Source organism: Helianthus annuus, chromosome 8 (assembly GCF_002127325.2).
Source record: "Helianthus annuus cultivar XRQ/B chromosome 8, HanXRQr2.0-SUNRISE, whole genome shotgun sequence".
NCBI classification, from domain to species: domain Eukaryota; kingdom Viridiplantae; phylum Streptophyta; class Magnoliopsida; order Asterales; family Asteraceae; genus Helianthus; species Helianthus annuus.
In genome coordinates, this window is record NC_035440.2 from 104,387,804 (window position 1) to 104,411,408 (window position 23,605).

A 23,605-nucleotide genomic window follows, 5' to 3' on the forward strand; every position below is an offset into this window, starting at 1 on the left:
TATCAAATTCACAAACAACACAACTATTTGAACGCTAACCTACTTGCATGTATTACTTGTCTAAATGATTGCTGTTTATTATGTTTACACGTGGAGTGCTATCTACCTGCTTTAGCAACATAGTACTATAGTTTGGACTCAGCACCCGTTCCCACGGGGGTTGCTAAGGACAATTACTTGCATGGATTACGGTGGTAATCATGTATTGCGAACTGTCTCGGACAGTCAACCCGAAGTCGTTGGTATCGATGGTCCCATGTTGATAATTTACATGCATCGTTTGCCCTTGTGTACGTGCTTGGTTATGCGTAAACTATTCGAACTCTATATGCTATATCAAACTTGTGTACTCACCTTTACATTATATGTATTGACTTTTATTTTAACGTATGTGACAGGTGTTTAAGCTACTAGCGTGCTAGGGAAGCGAGGCAATAATAAACTTCTAGGAGCCTGTGACCTTAGGACAGTGTCCACGTACCTGTTCCAGGGCCATAATTATCTGTAGATCTTGTACTGGCACCTGTAGTCAGTAAGATTTATGGATAGCCGTCTAGAGGTCTTAAAACAATATTTACATTCGGTCTGTAATAATTAAGAATTTGAGTTGTCGAAACAGTTCCCATATTGTTTGGTTGATTTCTATGATAACTTGTTATTATTTGGGACACGGTATGGGACGTGTTATATAACTGAATTGTATGATAGTTGTTGTGGAAACTTCTGAACAATCTGTTTCGCTCAGTGCCGCGCCCCGATGATTCCGCCATCGGTTGGGGTGTGACAGATTGGTATCAGAGCCATAACTATAGGGAATTAGGTTAGACACGATCTAGTCCGGATCGCTGTCTTAGAGACCTAGACTATAGTTAGGAACCAAGAGACCAAGTTTATGTGCTTATTTTATGTTATTCCTTCTATTCTATCATTACATCCGAACTCCGAGCCAAATTTTGTAATTTGGACGGGATTAGGAGTGAAACCCGCAAATTCCTGCCTAAATTACGAATATTTGCCAACTATTTGTGCGATTTTCTATCAACAAACGGGGGAGAATTATACCAAATTAGGGCTGAAACCCGTAATTTGATGAAAACTTTCCTCTAAATTTTCTAAAAACAAGGAAGAAATTGCTAAGCTAGGGGTGAAACCCTAACCTTGGCAGTTATTCCAACTTTATTTTATCTCGCCAAGGCAATTGACGGACTCCAACGACCTGAACTCACGAGTAAGGCCTAGAATGTGCATGCATAATGCCCAAGAATCGAGGCAGAAACATGTCCCCTAGAGTCGAAAGTGACGACAAGTCAACTGTGAATAGTTAAATTGCCATGGTTAGTCAAAGTCTAGTAGCCGCAGACAATCCATTTTCCCGATTTTGCGTATTGCTTCGTTGATTTTATGTGATTTACCTGTTTACGTGTTTTAAGATTTGTTGGTTACTCCATTTGTTATCAATCTGCGTGACTTTGTTGCTATCCTATCTCGATTCAAATCCCTGTTGATGTGATCTAAACGAAACCAGTGTGCTATGCTACGCTATACGACTAAGTTAGACGATACAATGTGATGCTATCCGATACGCAAAACGAACGGCACTCGACTTGTGGTTATAGGTTTCTGTTTTCTGACCGCCTCTGTGATAAAAATGTGTACGTGTTTAGGAAATTAAGTGCTCTACTTGCTTAATTGCTTATGTGCCCTGATTGCTTCTGTGCTTATGTGCCTCTGTGACTATGTGCTTATGTGATTATATGTGTTACGTGGCGAGAGATGCGACGTGATTCTAAGCTTTAGAGATCTAAGAACGTGTGAGACTCGAATTCGTTGTGTTGAGCCTGTGACGATGTCTATTGCAGACCATGTCGTCATCTGGACAACCTAGATCACACTCGCGTCTTACCCGCCAGGAGAAAAGAGATCGACGTCTGGCTGCTATCATCTCTAAGACTGTGGCAAAAGCCGTCAGTGATGTGTTCGAGAACGCAAGCAAGTCATCTGAGGAATCCCGAACCCTCACGCCCAAAGACTCCAACAAAGCAACTTTTAGCTTCAAACAATTCAAGGCATGTGGGCCAAAAGAATTTACCGGTGAAGATGGCCCTACGGCTCTGTTTCATTGGTTTGACTCGGTAGAAGTCACCCTTCGTCAAAGCGGATGCCCAGATCACCTCCGTACTCTCAATGCTACCGGTGTCTTCCAGTCGCGAGCTTTGGACTGGTGGACCGCAGAAAGGAACAAGCGCGGGAACGACGCTGCATACGAGCTGACGTGGAAGGAATTGAAAGCGATCATGATGGACGAGTTCTGTCCTCCCCACGAACGCCAAAAGTTGGAGGATGAGTTCTGGGGTATCAAGCAAAAGGAGGGAGACAATGCTGGTCTCACCGCCCGTTTCAAGCAATTGAGTATCATATGTCCCGACCAGGTCAAGACTTCTGACATGACCATCAAGAAATACATCCGTGCTCTTCCGGATTGTGTCGCAGATTTTGTTCACGCCTCCAAGCCCGCAACGATCGAGGAAACCTACCTACTCGCCGCTGAGATTAATGACAAGCGGGTGAAGGCTGGTTTCTGGGATAAGCAAGTCAAGCCCCTGCATCAAGTCACCGCCGCATCAACCGACAACCCTACTGCTCAAGTCTCCAAGTCCTCGAGGAGAAGAAAGAAGAACAAGAATTGCGCCGCCGCAACCAATGCTGCTCCTCTTCAGTCAGTACCGCCACAACAGCAACAAACACAGCGCACTGCGCCAGTGATCAATGCGCCGCCAGCGAAGCGTGCGTACACCGGCCCCCACCCACTCTGTGCTACATGTTCTTATCATCACCCAGTGGGTGTGGCCTGCCGATTTTGTGCCCACTGCAACGTTTACGGGCATTTCACTGCGAGTTGCCGCTATGGTCCCCGCCAAGTTCAAGCCCAAGTCACTGCCAACCAAGCTCTACTCCCTGCTCCTCAAGCTCCTCAAGCTGCACAGGCCCCGGCAAACAATGTTCGGACCTGCTTTGCATGTGGTGACCCCAACCACTTCGCAAACCGGTGCCCGAACAGGGTAGTGAAACAAGAAGCCCAACAACCCCAGCAACAACAACAGCCTCAACAGCAAGCAGCTCACGCCAGAACTTTCAACATCAATGCACGTCAGGCTCAAGCTGACAACAACGTGGTCAATGGTACGTTCCTTGTGAATGGTATATATGCATCATGTTTGTTTGATACTGGAGCCGATAACTGCTTTGTGTCATTTGAATTTGAGAAGCTTCTTAGACGTAAGCGCTCTTATCTTTCGACACCCTTCGAAGTAGAAGTCGCTACCGGAAGAACCATTGCTGTAAATTCTGTGCTCCGTGATTGTACTCTCAAGCTCAACAATCATGTATTCCCGATTAATCTCATTCCAATGCAACTCGGAAGTTTCGATGTCATAGTAGGCATGGACTTTCTTCGTGAAAACCGTGCTGAAGTTGTGTGTTCCGATAAGATGATTCGTTTTGTGCTAGCTAGTGGTGATATTCTATGTGTGTACGGTGAAACTACTGCGAAAGATCTCAAGCTCATGTCCTGTCTTCAAGCTCGCAAATATCTCCGCAAGGAATATCGAGCCTTCTTGGCCAACATTGTTGTAGCAGAGACGGACAAGAAAAAGAAAGTTGAAGTCAAGGATGTTCCTGTTGTCCGAGAATTTCCTCAGGTGTTCCCTGATGATCTTCCTGGATTACCTCCTAGTCGTGATATCGACTTTCGAATCGACCTTATTCCAGGAGCCAACCCAGTGGCCAAAGCTCCGTATCGACTCGCTCCATCTGAGATGCGAGAACTCTCAAACCAACTTCAAGAGTTACTTGAAAAAGGCTTCATTCGCCCGAGCACATCTCCATGGGGCGCACCAGTCCTTTTCGTCAAAAAGAAGGACGGGTCGTTCCGAATGTGCATCGATTACCGGGAATTGAACAAGCTGACCATCAAGAACCGATACCCCTTACCAAGAATCGATGACCTGTTTGACCAACTACAAGGTGCTCAGTGTTTCTCCAAGATTGATCTACGTTCAGGCTACCATCAGTTGCGGATTCAAGAGGAAGACATACCCAAAACCGCTTTTCGAACCCGATACGGCCACTACGAATTTGTTGTCATGCCTTTTGGTTTGACCAACGCACCCGCGGTCTTTATGGATCTGATGAATCGCGTGTGTAAACCGTTCTTGGATCGTTTCGTCATTGTATTTATCGACGATGTCCTGATCTATTCCAGATCGAGGGCCGAACATGCGCAGCATCTGCGATTGGTTCTCGAGTTGCTTCAGGGAAACCAACTCTACGCCAAATTCTCCAAGTGTGAGTTCTGGTTGGAGGAGGTGCAATTTCTGGGTCACATTGTGAATAGTCGGGGTATACACGTTGATCCTACAAAGATTGAGGCAGTCAAGGGATGGGTTACGCCAAAGAATCCGTCTGAAGTTCGCTCTTTTCTCGGATTAGCTGGTTACTACCGGCGATTCATCGAAGGATTCTCAAAGATTGCTGTACCGCTTACCTCCCTTACCCATAAAGACAAGCCTTTTGTGTGGGGAGCCGCGCAGGAGACTGCATTCCAAACCCTCAAACACATGCTGTGCCATGCACCAGTTCTTACACTGCCGGACGGAAGCGATGACTTCGTTGTCTACTGTGATGCTTCAAACCTTGGACTTGGCTGTGTTCTCATGCAACGAGACAAGGTTATAGCTTACGCATCTCGACAGCTCAAGATCCACGAGAAAAACTATACGACCCATGACCTCGAGCTAGGCGCAATTGTCTTTGCCTTAAAGATTTGGCGACACTACCTGTATGGTACCAAGTGTACGATCTTCACCGATCACAAGAGCCTACAACATATCTTTAACCAGAGAGAACTCAATATGCGTCAACGCCGATGGGTAGAACTTCTCAATGACTACGACTGTGAGATCCGTTATCACCCAGGCAAGGCGAATGTAGTTGCAGACGCTCTCAGCAGAAAGAATTACGTGATAGGTGTTCGAAACATCCAGGCTCAGTATAACCTCGAAGCTCTCATCCGCGAAGCACAACACGCTTGCTTTAACGAGCGTACGTTGAAGAAAGAACGAATCTATCACGATGGAACTCAGCTCGTGAGCAAAGCCAACGGGATATTCTATTATCTGGACCGAATCTGGGTACCGAGGAGGACAGATTTGCGAAAGATCATCATGAACGAAGCCCACAAATCCCGATATTCCATTCATCCCGGTGCGGACAAAATGTACCAGGACCTTCGCTACAAGTACTGGTGGCCTGGGATGAAAAGGGATATTGCTCTATATGTTGGTAGCTGTTTAACTTGTGCAAGAGTCAAGGCTGAACACCAAAGACCTTCAGGCTTACTCGAACAACCGCCGATACCCGTATGGAAGTGGGAAAGTATAGCTATGGATTTCATAACTAAGCTTCCGACCACGCCATCAGGTCACGACAGTATTTGGGTTATAGTCGACCGTCTAACCAAATCAGCCCACTTTTTGCCAATACGAGAAGACTACAAGGTGGCCAAACTAGCCCAAATCTACACCGACGAGATCATTAAGAATCATGGTACACCTCGAGACATCATTTCGGATCGCGACGCTCGGTTTACATCGAGATTGTGGGAAACTTTTCAAGCAGCTCTTGGTACGACGCTGAATTTGAGTACCGCATTTCACCCGCAAACCGACGGGCAGACGGAAAGAACGATTCGTACTATTGAAGACATGCTCCGTGCGTGTGTTATCGATTTTGGTGGAAGTTGGAGCAAACACCTACCGTTAGTCGAATTTTCGTACAATAATAGCTATCACTCCAGCATCGAAATGGCACCTTTCGAAGCCTTGTATGGTAGGAGATGTCGCTCGCCTATTGTATGGCACGAGGTCGGTCATTCACAATTGACTGGACCCGAGATTCTGCAAGAAACGACTGACAAGATCCACCAGATAAGGGAAAATTTGGTAAAGGCCCGGGACAGACAAAAGATGTACGCCGATAAACGACGCAGGCCCCGCGAATTTGCAGTTGGCGACTACGTGCTCCTAAAGGTATCACCTTGGAAGGGAGTAGTCCGATTCGGCAAAAGAGGGAAACTTGCGCCTCGATTTGTTGGACCTTTTAAGATTCTGGAAAGGATCGGTAAGGTTGCCTACAAACTCGAATTACCGGAGGAACTCAGCAATGTCCACCCGACTTTCCATATTTCAAATCTTCGAAAATGCGTAGCCGATCACGACGCAATAATACCACTCGACGATCTTCAGGTCAATGAGACGCTACACTTCGTGGAAAAGCCTGTCGAAATCATGGACCGACAGACCAAGCAACTCAGACGCTCTCGCATTCCTATTGTAAAAGTACGATGGGAAGGCAAACGAGGCGCAGAGTTCACTTGGGAACTCGAAAGTGACATGAAGGCCAAGTACCCGCAGTTATTCAGATAGATCTGAAGCATCAAATAGGTAAAATCACACGGCGATGTACGGTTCTCGGCCTAATTTCGGGACGAAATTCCCTAAAGGAGGGGAGACTGTAACACCCCGTGTTTTCCAAAAGTCAAAGTCAAAGTCAAGTGTTGACTGTTATTGGAATTAAAGATTAATAAAGATTAATTTCATTTTAGTTTCATTTTGATTTTCGTATTATTTGGAGTAAGTGTTGTATAATCAAACTAATCGACCGATAATCGAGCTGTGAATCAACGACCGACTGTGAATGATAGGAAGTAACAACGCAATAAAGCTAGTCAATCAATAATCAAGCTAATCGAATCAATCATCAAACTCAAGTGTGGGGATTTTAATGCTTTTATAAGTGTGTGTGTGCCTTATGTGTTACTTGTGCATGTTTACTTTTATGTTATAGTGTGTGGTGAATCAATCAAATCAATCAAGACTCAAAGGTGAATCAAACTCAATGGAAATCAAACCCGAAATGGTGGTAAGGATGCTTGTATGTTAGATATAGTAGTTGGAACTAAAAGTAATTTGATTAGGAATTCTAACATACTCAAATCATCATTCATCGAACTCGAAATATCAAAAATCATCGCGAAACACTCAAAAACCAGGCAAGCCGATCGGACAGGGCAACCTGATCGAACAGGCTAGCCGATCGAACAGGTTGTTCGATCGGACAGCTGCTCGATCAGGGATGCTGTTCGATCAGCTGACCCTTTCCTCTTTTGGAAGCCTATAAATAGGGCTGTCCTTGTCAAACTTTCCACTTTTGGAAAAGCTCTGACCGACCAGCCTCTTCTTCTCACTAAATCCCAGATATCTCTCAAACCGGTAAGTATTTCGCTCTAATCTTTGTACGTTTTTGCTCATTAATCGATTCTCCATCTTTCTATCTTTCAAAATCTGAATTTCATCCATGAAATCACCAAGATCTAGGTGTTCTTGAGTGATGTCATCATGGTGTTCTTGGTGTTCATCAAGAACTTCATGTTCTTGACTTCATTCAACCATGAATAAGCTAGATCTAACCGATTTCCATATAAATAACCTAAAATCTTCCAAAGATCTTAACATTTCACGGTGGAAAAGGATTGGAAGATGGGTTTTCATCTATCTTTCAACTCTTTTACACTCAAAAAGGGTGAAAACGAGACTTGAACCGATTTACAAACCAATCTAAACAAACACATGGTTCAAGATTCGGGTTCTACCGAGAGATATACCGATTTCGGGTTAAACGTTAAACTTGGGTTCCAAACCGTCTCTGACCGAGTTTGGGTGATTCTTGCTCGAGTCAGTAGACTAAGTAGGGACTTCAGCTTTGTGGTTCAACTCGTAGTCAAAATATCTCTAAAACATCAACAATTAACGGGAATAACCAAGTGTTAGGTGAAAGGTTAAACAAATCGAGAAGCTGGCCGAACGGCTAGGCTGTTCGATCGAACAGCCCAACCGAACGACTATGCCAGCCGATCGGTTAGGCTAACCGATCGACTAGCACTTAAACCCACCAAACTCATGAAGAGTAGTGTTGACGAGGTACTGTTCGATCGACTACGCCACTCGATTGTAATCATTACTACTCGGATCATGAGATACTATACCTTAAAACACTTAGACTTTTTTGAAACATTAGAATGTCACCCGATCGAGCATGCTAACCGATCGAGTGACATCTTGCCAAGTCTGCAATGCTAACCGATCGGTTGGGCTAACCGATCGAACAGCAGTTCGATCGACCAACCTGAAAGGTAGTACAAACCATCATACACAAACACATCCTTCACATCAAAGGAAGAAACAATCCACTTGAAGAAACCAGCCGATCGAGCCAGCCAGCCGATCGAATGGATGTTCGAACGGACTTTCAAACCAATCGAACAGCCCACTCGATCGAACTGCTGTCCGATCGAATGGCCCACTCGATCCAAGTACATTGTTTACTTTTTTCCGCGTTACTCATCGTTGTGTTATCGAACTATTCAGGCTAACCTATTCTCAGTGCTCCCTTCAATCCACGATCAACCACTGTGAGTATACTCGATCCCTTTTTGCTTTCAGCACTTTTGGGTGTTACATACGTAATCTATCAAATTCACAAACAACACAACTATTTGAACGCTAACCTACTTGCATGTATTACTTGTCTAAATGATTGCTGTTTATTATGTTTACACGTGGAGTGCTATCTACCTGCTTTAGCAACATAGTACTATAGTTTGGACTCAGCACCCGTTCCCACGGGGGTTGCTAAGGACAATTACTTGCATGGATTACGGTGGTAATCATGTATTGCGAACTGTCTCGGACAGTCAACCCGAAGTCGTTGGTATCGATGGTCCCATGTTGATAATTTACATGCATCGTTTGCCCTTGTGTACGTGCTTGGTTATGCGTAAACTATTCGAACTCTATATGCTATATCAAACTTGTGTACTCACCTTTACATTATATGTATTGACTTTTATTTTAACGTATGTGACAGGTGTTTAAGCTACTAGCGTGCTAGGGAAGCGAGGCAATAATAAACTTCTAGGAGCCTGTGACCTTAGGACAGTGTCCACGTACCTGTTCCAGGGCCATAATTATCTGTAGATCTTGTACTGGCACCTGTAGTCAGTAAGATTTATGGATAGCCGTCTAGAGGTCTTAAAACAATATTTACATTCGGTCTGTAATAATTAAGAATTTGAGTTGTCGAAACAGTTCCCATATTGTTTGGTTGATTTCTATGATAACTTGTTATTATTTGGGACACGGTATGGGACGTGTTATATAACTGAATTGTATGATAGTTGTTGTGGAAACTTCTGAACAATCTGTTTCGCTCAGTGCCGCGCCCCGATGATTCCGCCATCGGTTGGGGTGTGACAAAAGAGTCCCATGAATTTAGATGAACCTTCATTGGTCTTCTAAGTTTACCAACACCAATAGTGTTTTTAACAACAAACGTAGGAAGAAGCTAAAAAACAAAAAAATATTAAAATTAATAGTGTAAATATAAAATAAAAAGTATACATTATGTACTAAAAATAAGGTTTTAAACATACCAGTGTATTAACACTTTGATCATTGAAAACATGACAGAACGACTCTATGTAATTCCTATTCGGCAAAGATGAGATGGATAGAAACAAAGAGATGCCTGGATCACATAGTGGATAAGGTGTTTCCTTGAAAAAAGGTGTGAGTATATAATTATACGGATTAACTTGCTTGAAAAGAAGTATACAACCATCAGATAAAGAAAGGTCACATACAACCTTTGACCATCCTTCTGTAAAGGCAAAGGTACCATTGTTCTTGGAGAAATTAACATTCCACACCTTTTCGTTGATACTCTTTATGACTACCATATTATCACCAACAGCAGAAGATAACCATATCTTTGAAAAATGAAGAGGTATAACCTTCAGAATACATAAAAATATAAATAAATGTTAAATAAATAAAATAAATATTAAAAAAATAACTGAACATCAATGAAGATGAGAGTACCAAAAAATCTCTGGTAAGTGCAGACATTGACTTGTAAAAAGACATTATTGCGTTTGTAATGTTGATCCTGAAAGAAGCACTATAACATTCATACCAAAAACATCTGATCACAATAAATATCCCTATAGTATGTAAACATATGAAAAGTATGACCAATGTACCAAAAAAACCCTAAAAGTTAACCATACAACATTCATAGAAACAGGAAAACTAAAAACCCTAAAATCATAAAAAACAAAAAATCATAATACAAAATAGAGCAAATTATCATTCGGATAAAAAACCCCTATTCTGAAAAAATAAATCGACAAACAGTAAGTCAAAAAATTTTCATTAAACTGAACAACACTAAAACTACAACTTCAAAGAAAATAAGGTTTGTAAAAGAAAACATATATTTGGGATGAAATCAACAAAATATGATTAAAAGATGATATTCAAAAAAAAAAAAAACACTACTATGAAGAACATGAAGACCAAAAGATAAACATCATATACACTAAATGACTGTAAGTTGAGTACCTTCAAAAACTAAATCTGAATATGATCTAAAGATTGTATCGCCGTTTCAAGATTGGGATGGAAGAGAGTTGATATGAGAGTATCGATGGAAGATTGGACATAAAGGTTATTAGATTACCAAGATTTTTCTGACATATAAAGAAAATAGGGAGAAAAGTAATGATCAAAATCCGGTTGTGAAAAGAAATAAAGAAATATAAACGGGTTATATAGGATCCGAAAAATCGGGTACCAAATCGATGAATGAAGATCCGCGTGAACCATTTAGACCAAATTTCGTTTTCCCGCCAAAAGTAAAATCTAGATGCTCTAATTGACTGCCACATCAGCCCAAATCTTTATGTTTATTATATATAATAGATTATTATTATTATTACTATTACTAATAGGGGTTTATCCAAAAGTCCATATTACGCTCGTCATATTTCCAGACGAGTCGTTCCCCTATCTGCCTCATCCTTTCACTTCCTTCTAAAATCTCCTCACCAAAGGTTCGGAGTTCTTGCACATTTTTAGTGCTCATGGGTGGTGCGGGTACTGGTATTGGGTTTGGGAACTGGGGCGTGGGTTCCTCAGGTGGGTAAGGGTTCTCTAGGATTTCCCTGATGAATTGGTCATTATCATAATATGGGTCCAGGGGGTCCAGGTTTGGGTAGGCTGCTAGGTTTGGCGTGGGTTCGTCTGGTATCAGGTAGCGTTGTTCATAATCTCTATGGTCATCAAACCATGGATCATAGTCTGGGGGATGGAGCGCTGGTACTCTAGGTATTTCTGCTGGGTCAAAATCATGCATTGGGATTTGGTCTACAGGGTTTGGTTCCAAGTCCATAGGTTGTGTAGGAAATAGTGTGTCACACCCCAATATTCCACGTATTACCGGTGGGCCCGGTGGGGAGTATCGTGACGTAGTTGATATCATCATTGTCAACACACACAATAATATAGCACAGCGGAAGGCTGGGTAAATAAACTATTACAAACCATACTGTCTGTCGATGTTCGAATACAAGAAAATACAGACTGGAATGTAATAAGATCCACAGGCGGATCATAAAGTACAAAGAAACAAAAACTACAGACTCAGGGTATCTATGGGATTTGCAAGATCCTCTACAACACCCTATAGCTCCAGCCTATTTCGATAAGTACCTGTCAAATCAATCTTTAGGAAAATACGTCAGTATACACTGGTAAATACAATTTAACTGACTCGTTTTGAAAACATTTAAGAAAATTGGTTTAGATGCACAAGGCACAAATCTTTTATAACTTGGGACAATCTTATTAAAATCTTGTATACAGTTTTACATGCTTGTCATACATGTGGGGCCGGTTTGTAAGCCGGACATGATTAACTGACTCACCACTTATAGAACCCACAAAGGAGTTATCCCCAACTTGTGGGTAAAATAATATTTAGCATTTGCATCTGTCGGGTGCATGCCTGCACCCCGTGCATGGGTCGTGGCCATTAATAACTTAAATGAGCCAAGGATATCCAGGACACGGTCGTTAACCCCCAAATGTTTATGTTATCAAACAATACAGATTAAAACGGGTTATGCGGATTTATTAAATCACAATCCGACATAATAATCCCATACCCGACCAAGCGGTATTAATATACCGTATCCCAAGCCCGTATAGGGAAAATAAGTTAAAAGTATTTACCTGATGTAGCAGTAAATTCCTAAGATTCTTGAAAGATACTTTTTACCGGAAGCTATAAATCTGTATAGAAGGTTTAATTATCTATTAGGATGCTAATGGGTCTTTACTTAAGTCGGAGACTTAGACCAACTAGCTAGAAAGAAACCTTACGGACCTAACCGGTAGATTAAACGGAGACCGGGATAGAATGTGATTTAGACCCGACAAGCTTGGATACTTGTATAATATGGGTAAACTAAATACATTCTGGAAAATGAGGTTTTAATAACTAGGTTAAGCCCGTTTCGGCTATTTTACGTAAACTAGTCACGTAAACCGATCCGAACGCGTAAATGCGTAACGGGTAACCGGACAAACTATAAACAGGTCTTAATCATTATTATGCTCATAATATGTCAATATATCAGTAGTATATCAACATTTATGCCCAAAAAGCAATTTAAACCAAAATAAGTCCCAAAAGGGCATTTTGGTAATTTTGATGCTTATAAAAGAATTTATTTATAAAACTGAGTTCCAGGTCTGATTAGATTAATAAAAACATGTATTTTATTGAGTTATATCAGTAGGATACTTAATATATGGAAAATATACCTTTTATAACCAATTATGCACCGTAGGGGCATTTTGGTAATTTTACATAGGCTTTTAGGGGTTTAAAATAAGTTTCTGAGTTTAAAACATTAGCTTACTGTAATATTACGTAAATTAGTTTAAAACATCAGTAGGTTATGAGTTTTATATGATAGATATAGTTTTGACCCATACTAGGTGCTAAAAACGCTAAATATGCGATTTAAAGGGCTAATATGGTAAAGATAGGAAATCTGATATTTTGGTCAGTTTATAGGGTTCAAAATAATACATTTATCATTTAGGATCAGTAGCAAAAAGTTTGGTTTCAAAAAGTTATGTAAAACTCATTTTATGCATGAAAAGGGTAAAATTGGTAATTACCGAAACTAGACTATAATCCTATGTTAACTTCAGCTTAAAAATAAATAAAAATCTTTAAAAATCCCAAAATATTATTTAACATCAGTAGGTAAAAAGTTTGGTAATAAAAATCGGGTTTAGATGGGCCTTATGCTAATTACGCTTTTTAATTACTAAGAAGTCCCTTACTTACGCTATTGAGCATAACTCCCATTCTAGACCCCAAACTGATGTCAAATTTTCGGGACATGCCTAAATATCAGTAGCAAAGGTTTTAGTTTATTCACATTGCTAAAAATCTCGATTTTATGCAAAAAGGGCGTTTTAGGCATTAATGAGCATAATTACGATCAAGAGCATAAATGGCAAACGATTAGGCACCATGCAATATAACTTCAGAGAGTTATACTACAATGTAGTATGGTCCTAATGGAAGCTTAAAACATGGAAGAAATAAGCTTGAATGGGTCAGAACTGGAAGCCATAGCAAAAGTCAAGCTTTTGCGACTTTCGGTTATAATCTGCCCTTAGATGATTAATTGTCGGATTAGGACTGATAAAACATGTTTATATAATCATTACCAAGTCATTAGAATGTTATAATATAATTTAGAACCTCTGATTTATTAATTAGAATCATTTTTGTCATTTCTGTCCAGTTTGACTTTTTGTCAAACTACTTTGACCCGACAATTAACCAGTCAAAGGAGATAATTAGGAGACACCCTTTTAGGGGTTAATCACCTATACTAATGTGGTTTCATAACCACTTTCAATTTGATCAGTGGTTAAGCCACATGTAAATAAAACGAAAGTCAAACTGATTAAGCACTAAGTTTGACTTTTAAGCAATTAAGCTAAATTAAATAACTAAACAAGTAATTAGAGGCTTACTAATGGTCCTAGCAATCTTTTCTACACTTGAAAGTCTTCTCCTTACTGCTGGAAGCTCCAGATTAAGTCCCACAATGAAATGTTGCAAGTGTGAGTCAAGAACACAAGGGGAGGTGCTCTTATATAGGGATTTCTATGGATCTTGATTGCTTCCAGGTGTTTTAGGAGGCCCTGGGATCACCCCAGGTGTCCTAGCTACTCAATTGAACCGACTTATAGCTCCCTAGGTCGTTATAAACGAAGTAAGGCGGTGTAACAGGCCAAACCCGCACCTGGCAAACCTTTGCTGTTAACTGAAGACCGTCGCGTAGCGCGACGACAAATGGTCCCATGGTCGCGCTAGGCGACCACCCATGTTACCAGCCCAACAAGTTTTAAAAGCTGGCAATTTCAGTCCCTGCTCGTTTATAATCCTTTTTAACTCCATTTTTGTCAACCAAGGCCCTTGTAGTTAATTCTTGGAGCCCAAGTAGGTATAAACAAACTTCGTTAGACTCGGGTTCGTTAAATTCCTTTGTAAATGCAAGTTTCATCAAGTTGACGCTTTTAGCCCAAAGTTTGGAAAACATGCTTAACGATCTCGGAATCACGTGAAATTTTTATCACACATTCTCGGGAGTATATTTGAATATTACGAAGCCTTGGTTTTGTTAAAAGGCCACTCAGAGGTCAGAATTGACATATTGACACTTTTAACCCATGTAATTTATAATCTTCCGATTATTTTCACAAACGGCTTCGCATACCCAATCAATCACCCATTTAAGAATATTTCTTTCACGTGTGGTCATTCAGAGGCCCAAGTTTGGCATATTGACACCTTTAGTCCTTTCGTTTGCATATTTTCACTTGTTGTCAACTTTAGTCCCTTAAACTCAATCTTTCGCATAATCGGAGTTTGGGACACGTGTCTATGTATAATTGGACACGTTTTTACGTGGTGTTACATCCTCACCCCCTTAAAAGAAATCTCGACCCCGAGATTTACTGGAACAAGTGAGGGTACTTCTGTTTCATAGTGGACTCAACTTCCCACGTATATTCGGGACCTCTACGAGCGTCCCATTTAACTTTTACTATCGGTACATACTTTCTTCGGAGCTTCTTGACTTGCCGATCTTCAATTGCTATAGGCTTCTCAATGAATCTCAAGCTTTTATCAACTTGCACGTCTTTATGAGACATTGCTAGAGATTCATCAGCTAAACATTTCTTGAGATTACAAACGTGGAACACATCATGAATTCCACTTAGCTCCTCTGGCAGTCTTAGCCTATATGCTACACTGCCAACACATTCGAGGATCTCGAATGGTCCGATATATCTGGGGCTCAACTTCCCCTTTTTACCAAAACGCATTACACCTTTCCAAGGTGACACTTTCAATAACACTTTATCGCCTACTTCAAACTTTAGAGGCTTTCGTCTCAAATTAGCATAGCTTTTCTGCCTATCCCTGGCCGCTTTTAGGTGATCTCGAATTTGAATAATCTTTTCCATTGTCTCAAGGACTATATCAGGTCCTGATATCTGAGCTTCTCCCACTTCGGCCCAACAGACAGGTGTTCTGCATCTTCTACCATACAGTGCCTCAAAAGGCGCAGCCTGAATGCTGGTATGATAACTATTGTTATAGGAGAACTCAATCAAAGGCAGGTGGTCGTCCCAACTACCACCCAAATCCATAACACATGCACGAAGCATGTCTTCTAAGGTCTGAATAGTACGCTCACTTTGACCATCGGTCTGAGGATGGTAAGCAGTACTAAAATTCAGACGTGAGCCCAATGATTGTTGAAAACTTCTCCAAAAGTGAGAGGTGTATCTAGTATCTCTATCAGAGATAATTGCCACCGGTACTCCATGAAGAGCTACAATCTTATCGACATATAACTGGGCTAACTTATCGGAGCTATGAGTCTCCTTAATGGGCAGGAAATGAGCTGACTTTGTCAGTCTATCAACAATAACCCATATAGTGTCATTTCCGTGCTTTGTTTTGGGTAACTTGGTTATAAAGTCCATGGTTACCATTTCCCATTTCCAAGTGGGAAGTTCTGGCTGTTGTAGAAGTCCTGATGGCTTCTGATGTTCGGCTTTAATCTGAGCACATGTCAGGCACTTAGCTACATGGGCGGCAATAGATTTCTTTAAACCTATCCACCAATAATTGGCCTTTAAATCTTGATACATCTTGTCACCTCCCGGGTGAACCGAATACTTAGAATTGTGGGCTTCCTGAAGGATTACATCCCGTAGTCCTCCTTGAATAGGAACCCAAATTCTGCCATTCATCCTAAGAATTCCGTCTTTTCCAGGTGTCAACTGTTCAGCAGTTACACCTAACTTTTCATTTAAAAGATTATCTTCCAACATGGCATCTTTTTGTGCAGCCAACAGTCTTTCGTTCAAATTATTCTTCAACTCAATGCTCTTTGCATTGATCCTAATTGGCTTAATTCTTTCCTTTCGGCTTAAAGCATCTGCGACCACATTCGCCTTACCGGGATGGTAGCGAATCTCGCAATCATAATCATTTAACGTTTCCATCCAACGACGTTGTCTCATATTGAGTTCTTTTTGATTAAACAGATGTTGGAGACTTTTGTGGTCCGAGTAGATTACACATTTTGTTCCATACAAGTAATGTCTCCACAGCTTTAGTGCGAATACCACAGCACCCAATTCCAAATCATGAGTGGTGTAGTTCTTTTCATGCACCTTTAGCTGTCGCGATGCATAGGCAATCACATTGCCTCGTTGCATAAGTACACACCCCATGCCGGTGTGTGAAGCATCGCAGTAAACAACAAAGTCTTCAATTCCTTCTGGTAGTGACAAAACCGGAGCGTTGCTTAATCTTTGCTTTAAAGTCTCGAAGGATTCCTGCTGCTTGGGACCCCAGATAAATTTTTCCTTCTTACGGGTCAAGGAAGTCAATGGTGCAGCTATTCTTGAGAAGTTCTCAATGAATCTCCTATAATATCCTGCTAAACCCAGAAAGCTGCGAATTTCTGTAGGTGTCTTAGGTGCTTCCCAATTCATTACAGCCTCTACTTTGGCAGGATCCACTTGAATACCGTGTTCACTGACCACATGTCCAAGAAACTGGACCTTGCGAAGCCAAAATTCACACTTAGAGAATTTGGCATATAACTTCTCCTGTCGAAGCAGTTCTAAAATACATCGAAGGTGCTTTTCGTGCTCCTCTTGGCTACGCGAGTAGATAAGTATGTCATCTATAAAGACAATGACAAACTTATCTAGATATGGTTTGCAGACTCTATTCATGAGGTCCATGAATGCTGCAGGCGCATTAGTGAGCCCAAAAGGCATCAATAAGAATTCGAAGTGTCCATATCTTGTTCTGAATGCCGTCTTCAGAACATCTTCGGTTCGAACCTTAAGTTGATGATACCCAGACCTCAAATCTATTTTTGAGAAGTAACTCGCTCCTTGGAGTTGATCGAACAAGTCATCGATCCTGGGTAAAGGATAACGATTCTTGATCGTTACCTTGTTTAGTTCCCGGTAATCAATGCATAAACGCATTGATCCGTCCTTTTTCTTTACAAACAAAATTGGAGCTCCCCAAGGCGAAGAGCTGGGTTGTATGAAACCTTTTTCCAATAATTCATCCAGTTGAGTTCTGAGCTCTTTCATTTCGGTAGGCGCTAGGCGATACGGAGCTCGTGCAATAGGCGCAGATCCGGGGAGAATGTCGATCCTGAATTCTACTTGCCTCTCAGGAGGTAATCCAGGCAACTCGTCAGGAAAGACATCTGGATATTCTGAAATGATTGGAATATCTTCGATCTTCGGCTTTGGTTCATTAACAGTCACTTGTGCCATGTAAATGACACATCCACCCTTCAAGCACTGGGATACTTTAAGAATAGACACATTACTGGGCAACCCGTACTGTGTGTCTCCCTGGATAGTGACTGATTCACCGGAGGGGGTTTTGATAATGATAAGCTTTTTATCACAGGCGATTTGGGCTTGGTTATGCGATAACCAATCCATGCCTAAAACTATATCAAAACCAGCCAATTTCATTGGCAGGAGGGATAGCGGAATAGAATGGTCCCTAATGGATATTGAACATCCATCAAGGAGAGTTGAAGCAGATTCTAAGGTACCATCAGCAAGTTCTACCTCATATCTTATGTCTAGAGTCTTAATGGGCAAATTCAAAAGCTTACAAAACTTATGATCTACAAAGGACTTATCAGCACCGGAATCAAATAAGACTCTAGCATAGATATTATTGATGAGGAAGGTACCTGTTATGACGTTATCATCAGTCACCGCTTCCCTTGCCTGCATCTGGAACACTCGGGCATTGTTCTTCTTAGCCTCTTCAGGCTTCTTCGTATTCTTGGGGCAATTGGTCTTGATATGCCCCTTTTCGTTACAACCATAACAGGTTGCATCCTTGATGTTTCGGCACTCAACAGACTTGTGCCCTTTCTTCTTGCATATCCCACATGGTTTGGCCTGTGATTCCTGGTTACACTTGCCAAAATGCCTCTTATGGCAATTCTTGCACCTGGGCTTGTTATCAGTTTGCCCTTTCTTAGAACCAGAGTTCCCTTTTCCTTTCTTATTCGGCTGAGAGGACTGATCATCCTCTCTCTTCCTCTTCCCCTCTTCAGAATTTTTCTTTGCCCTACTCCTCACCACATCCAAAGTGAGGGATAATGACAGATCCACAACAGATCTATAGGTGGTTGGCTTAGAAGCCTTCACATTTCCTTTAATTTCAGGAGCCAAACCACCAATAAAACGCGCAATGCGCTTGGGCTCAGGTGTGACTAAATACGGTACCAGTCTAGACATGGAGTTGAAACTAGTTACATAGGATCTACAATCTAGATCCTTCATCACGAGGGTGAGAAAATCAGTCTCCACACGCTCTACTTTGTGTTGAGGACAATAAGTGTCCTTAACTAAGTCGACAAACTTCTCCCAAGAAAGGTTATACAAATGGACTTTCCCGGTGGACTGCACGAGTGCTTTCCACCACGTAAGGGCATCACCCTTAAAAGATTGGGAGGCGAACATAACTACATCTTCCTTAGCGCAGCCGCTAATGTCTATCACCGTCTCCATCTCATCGATCCATTTCATGCAATCTATCGCCCCTTTTTCTCCCGTAAAATCCCTCGGTTTACAGGAAACAAAATATTTGTAGGTACAACCCTTGGCGTACCTAGGGGTCGGCTCAAGATCTATCTGTCTTTTGGGTATACTACCCTGGTTAGACGAATGTACTGACTCACTCTTCTTATGAGTGTGAGATTTAGAATGAGCTTTCGAGTGAGTTTGTGACCGAACGATGCTCGGCTCCTTAAATTTAGCATCAACCGCTTGAGAGACCGCAGCGGTGATCATAGCTTGTAATTCTGCACCAGTAATGTTAATTCTGGTATTGCCCTGTGCTGGATGACTGTTTACTTCGTCGGAGCCAGCCATTTCAGGATGCTATAATATAAACAATAATAGTAATTTAAATTACATATAAGTTCATCACATTGATGATTCATTGGTCATGGTATTATTAAACCATTTAGACCATTTTATAATATAACTGAATGTTTACATAATGCGTTTCTACATATTACTAGACAGGGAAAAGATAGAAATTTTCACAACTGTCCATGTCATAGAAGGCATTTTATTTATCCTTAAACTCGTTTCAAAGGACATTTAAAATGGCTTAAAAGCTTGTCACAAAAACGAGTTGAGATTCTAATTAATGATCTCAAATATCAGTGATCTTTTAAGGTCTGAACCAAGTTCATCGCCTTTTTGACAAGAAGTTTATGAATCATACATTCATTGTCATTTTACACCTTTGATTAAAGCATGCATCTCAAATGGATGTCTTGGTGTATTCATCACACTGATATTTTCTAGCCAGGATTCATATTGATCATTTTGGCTTTATATGACTTGGAAGGGTCCAAGTACCTTTTTGGAAGTTTGTGTGGTTTCTCGTACCGCACAGCTAGGAGTATTAACATGTTTTCAGATGTTAACAGAGATTTATTTTCTTAAAAAGGTTGTACCATCATAGCCAATTAATACTTTGGCTAGGTTATACCTCTAAGAATTTCTTTGGCAGATCAATTATAAATTGAAAGGAAATAACATGGTGTAATAAAATACACAATTAAAACCAAAGCTAAACTTCATTACGAAAAGAAACGAATACAATTGCCCTAAACGGGACTTAAGAAAGACAAACTACCCACGCAGGGGTAAACAGGAATGAAAATAAGTCCACACAGGGACTTGATACAGAAATCAAACAAATGTCCACGCAGGGACATTATTACAATAAACAAGAAACAAAAACAACCCTCTATTTCTTCTTCCCCTTGATAAGGTTGGCAAGACCCTTCATGAAGCTAATGTGCCTCTCCTTGTTCTTCTTGGTCTTCTGCTCAACCCTGTCCAACCTCTCCAAGATTTCCTGGTTTTGTTGCTGCTACTGTAGTTGCTGGGAAGGAGGTGGCTGATACGGAGGATACTGATAACCCGGAATAGGGTAGTCAGTTGGAGGCACAGGGGGGTAAGAAGAAGGATAAAGGTGGTGATACTGCGCAGCCGTAAGATATGGGTCATGGGTTCCGTAGCCCAATGGATATCCCGACGGGTCTCCATAAGGATTATACCCGGAAGAACCTGGGTATGCCGGAATTGGGTTATCAAATCCCACAGGCGGCATAGGTGGTGCATAAGAAGCTTGCGGAGGATCAGCCTCCGGTGCCGCATTCGAGGGCCCACCCATTTGAGGGTCCTCAGGAATAGGGGGATAGGAACTCGACCCTCGAGGAGAACTAAAACGGGGTTCTCCTCTAAAGGACATGCGAGCGTTCCTCCTTCGCCTCGGAGGCTCGGGAGGTGGTTGTGGTGGCTGCTGCGGTGGCTCCTCTACCGGAAGTGGTGGTGGTGAGACAGCTTGAAGTTGAGGATCATCTAAAGGTGGTTGAGCCGGAGAGCTATGATAAGATGGAGTAAAGAACCAGTCATAGGTAGCCATCCTCTCTTGGAAGGAGTCGGGTCCACGATAAGGAGATCCCTGAAATGGTGACCCACTAGATATGCTGATAGGGTGGCCCGGGGTTCCTGTTTGCATCTCCGGGTCGGGGTCGTCATCCATCTCCATTTCTTGAGAGAAATGGTCCTCAGGGCCCAGCGGGTTGTAGCCAAGGAAGTCGTTCACATAGTCGGCTGGGTTGAATTGTCTTGGAGAGTAGGGGGATTCGGAATGATGAAATGAATGAGATTGCAAAGAGTTATGCGAGTGGTGAGATTGGTCCGAATGGTGAGAGTGTTCGGGCTCATTTGGAGCAAATGGTCCGAAAGACGGATGAAAAGATGGCGAAGAGCTAAGCGAGACTGAGTGTCTTGCCGGCTCGAAAGGTTGACCCCACATATCGCGGGAGTCGGAAGTGGAAAAAGACGCCGATGGAGTACGTCTGTGAGATGGTCCTGCAGATGACGGTCCTCCACGCATGGGACCCTTGCCACGTCCTCTTAGTCTTGGAGGCATGATAGATAACTTCCTATTGAACAAGAGAACAAAATAAAACAAAACATAAAAGTAAATAAAAGAAAGATAAAGATGCATCCTAGGTCATTTGCATAGACTCGAGAGTCTAAGGAATGTGCTTATTGTGTCATTGAGATTAAACACAAAAGGTTAGTGTTTAATTCGCTCAATGTTGGCTCTGATACCAACCTGTCACACCCCAATATTCCACGTATTACCGGTGGGCCCGGTGGGGAGTATCGTGACGTAGTTGATATCATCATTGTCAACACACACAATAATATAGCACAGCGGAAGGCTGGGTAAATAAACTATTACAAACCATACTGTCTGTCGATGTTCGAATACAAGAAAATACAGACTGGAATGTAATAAGATCCACAGGCGGATCATAAAGTACAAAGAAACAAAAACTACAGACTCAGGGTATCTATGGGATTTGCAAGATCCTCTACAACACCCTATAGCTCCAGCCTATTTCGATAAGTACCTGTCAAATCAATCTTTAGGAAAATACGTCAGTATACACTGGTAAATACAATTTAACTGACTCGTTTTGAAAACATTTAAGAAAATTGGTTTAGATGCACAAGGCACAAATCTTTTATAACTTGGGACAATCTTATTAAAATCTTGTATACAGTTTTACATGCTTGTCATACATGTGGGGCCGGTTTGTAAGCCGGACATGATTAACTGACTCACCACTTATAGAACCCACAAAGGAGTTATCCCCAACTTGTGGGTAAAATAATATTTAGCATTTGCATCTGTCGGGTGCATGCCTGCACCCCGTGCATGGGTCGTGGCCATTAATAACTTAAATGAGCCAAGGATATCCAGGACACAGTCGTTAACCCCCAAATGTTTATGTTATCAAACAATACAGATTAAAACGAGTTATGCGGATTTATTAAATCACAATCCGACATAATAATCCCATACCCGACCAAGCGGTATTAATATACCGTATCCCAAGCCCGTATAGGGAAAATAAGTTAAAAGTATTTACCTGATGTAGCAGTAAATTCCTAAGATTCTTGAAAGATACTTTTTACCGGAAGCTATAAATCTGTATAGAAGGTTTAATTATCTATTAGGATGCTAATGGGTCTTTACTTAAGTCGGAGACTTAGACCAACTAGCTAGAAAGAAACCTTACGGACCTAACCGGTAGATTAAACGGAGACCGGGATAGAATGTGATTTAGACCCGACAAGCTTGGATACTTGTATAATATGGGTAAACTAAATACATTCTGGAAAATGAGGTTTTAATAACTAGGTTAAGCCCGTTTCGGCTATTTTACGTAAACTAGTCACGTAAACCGATCCGAACGCGTAAATGCGTAACGGGTAACCGGACAAACTATAAACAGGTCTTAATCATTATTATGCTCATAATATGTCAATATATCAGTAGTATATCAACATTTATGCCCAAAAAGCAATTTAAACCAAAATAAGTCCCAAAAGGGCATTTTGGTAATTTTGATGCTTATAAAAGAATTTATTTATAAAACTGAGTTCCAGGTCTGATTAGATTAATAAAAACATGTATTTTATTGAGTTATATCAGTAGGATACTTAATATATGGAAAATATACCTTTTATAACCAATTATGCACCGTAGGGGCATTTTGGTAATTTTACATAGGCTTTTAGGGGTTTAAAATAAGTTTCTGAGTTTAAAACATTAGCTTACTGTAATATTACGTAAATTAGTTTAAAACATCAGTAGGTTATGAGTTTTATATGATAGATATAGTTTTGACCCATACTAGGTGCTAAAAACGCTAAATATGCGATTTAAAGGGCTAATATGGTAAAGATAGGAAATCTGATATTTTGGTCAGTTTATAGGGTTCAAAATAATACATTTATCATTTAGGATCAGTAGAAAAAAGTTTGGTTTCAAAAAGTTATGTAAAACTCATTTTATGCATGAAAAGGGTAAAATTGGTAATTACCAAAACTAGACTATAATCCTATGTTAAGTTCAGCTTAAAAATAAATAAAAATCT

At 41.1% G+C, this 23,605-nt stretch overlaps 2 protein-coding genes across 2 annotated transcripts in view; both read right to left on the reverse strand.

The window, feature by feature from the left end:
- The window catches only part of LOC118481023, a 99,977-nt gene extending 89,127 nt beyond the window's left edge, over positions 1–10,850 (reverse strand). Inside the window, exons 1-5 of the mRNA XM_035976102.1 lie at positions 10,750–10,850; positions 10,518–10,645; positions 9,996–10,062; positions 9,548–9,907; positions 9,370–9,459 (exon numbers count right to left, since the gene is read on the reverse strand). Of these exons, the coding sequence (XP_035831995.1) occupies positions 9,370–9,459; positions 9,548–9,907; positions 9,996–10,040 (495 nt within the window). The 5' untranslated portion in view covers positions 10,041–10,062; positions 10,518–10,645; positions 10,750–10,850. The remainder of the gene's footprint in view (positions 1–9,369; positions 9,460–9,547; positions 9,908–9,995; positions 10,063–10,517; positions 10,646–10,749) is intronic.
- A 9,664-nt stretch (positions 10,851–20,514) lies between these two features.
- LOC110870466 (extensin-like) lies at positions 20,515–21,582 on the reverse strand. Its single transcript, XM_022119646.1, has one exon. It carries the CDS (start codon positions 21,580–21,582, stop codon positions 20,515–20,517), a length of 1,068 nt encoding a protein of 355 aa, XP_021975338.1.
- Between the last annotated feature and the right edge of the window lie 2,023 nt (positions 21,583–23,605).

Coding starts and splice junctions, on each gene's coding strand:
- LOC110870466 (XM_022119646.1), bottom strand. CDS start 21,582: ATGCCTCCAAGACTAAGAGGACGTGGCAAGGGTCCCATGCGTGGAGGA.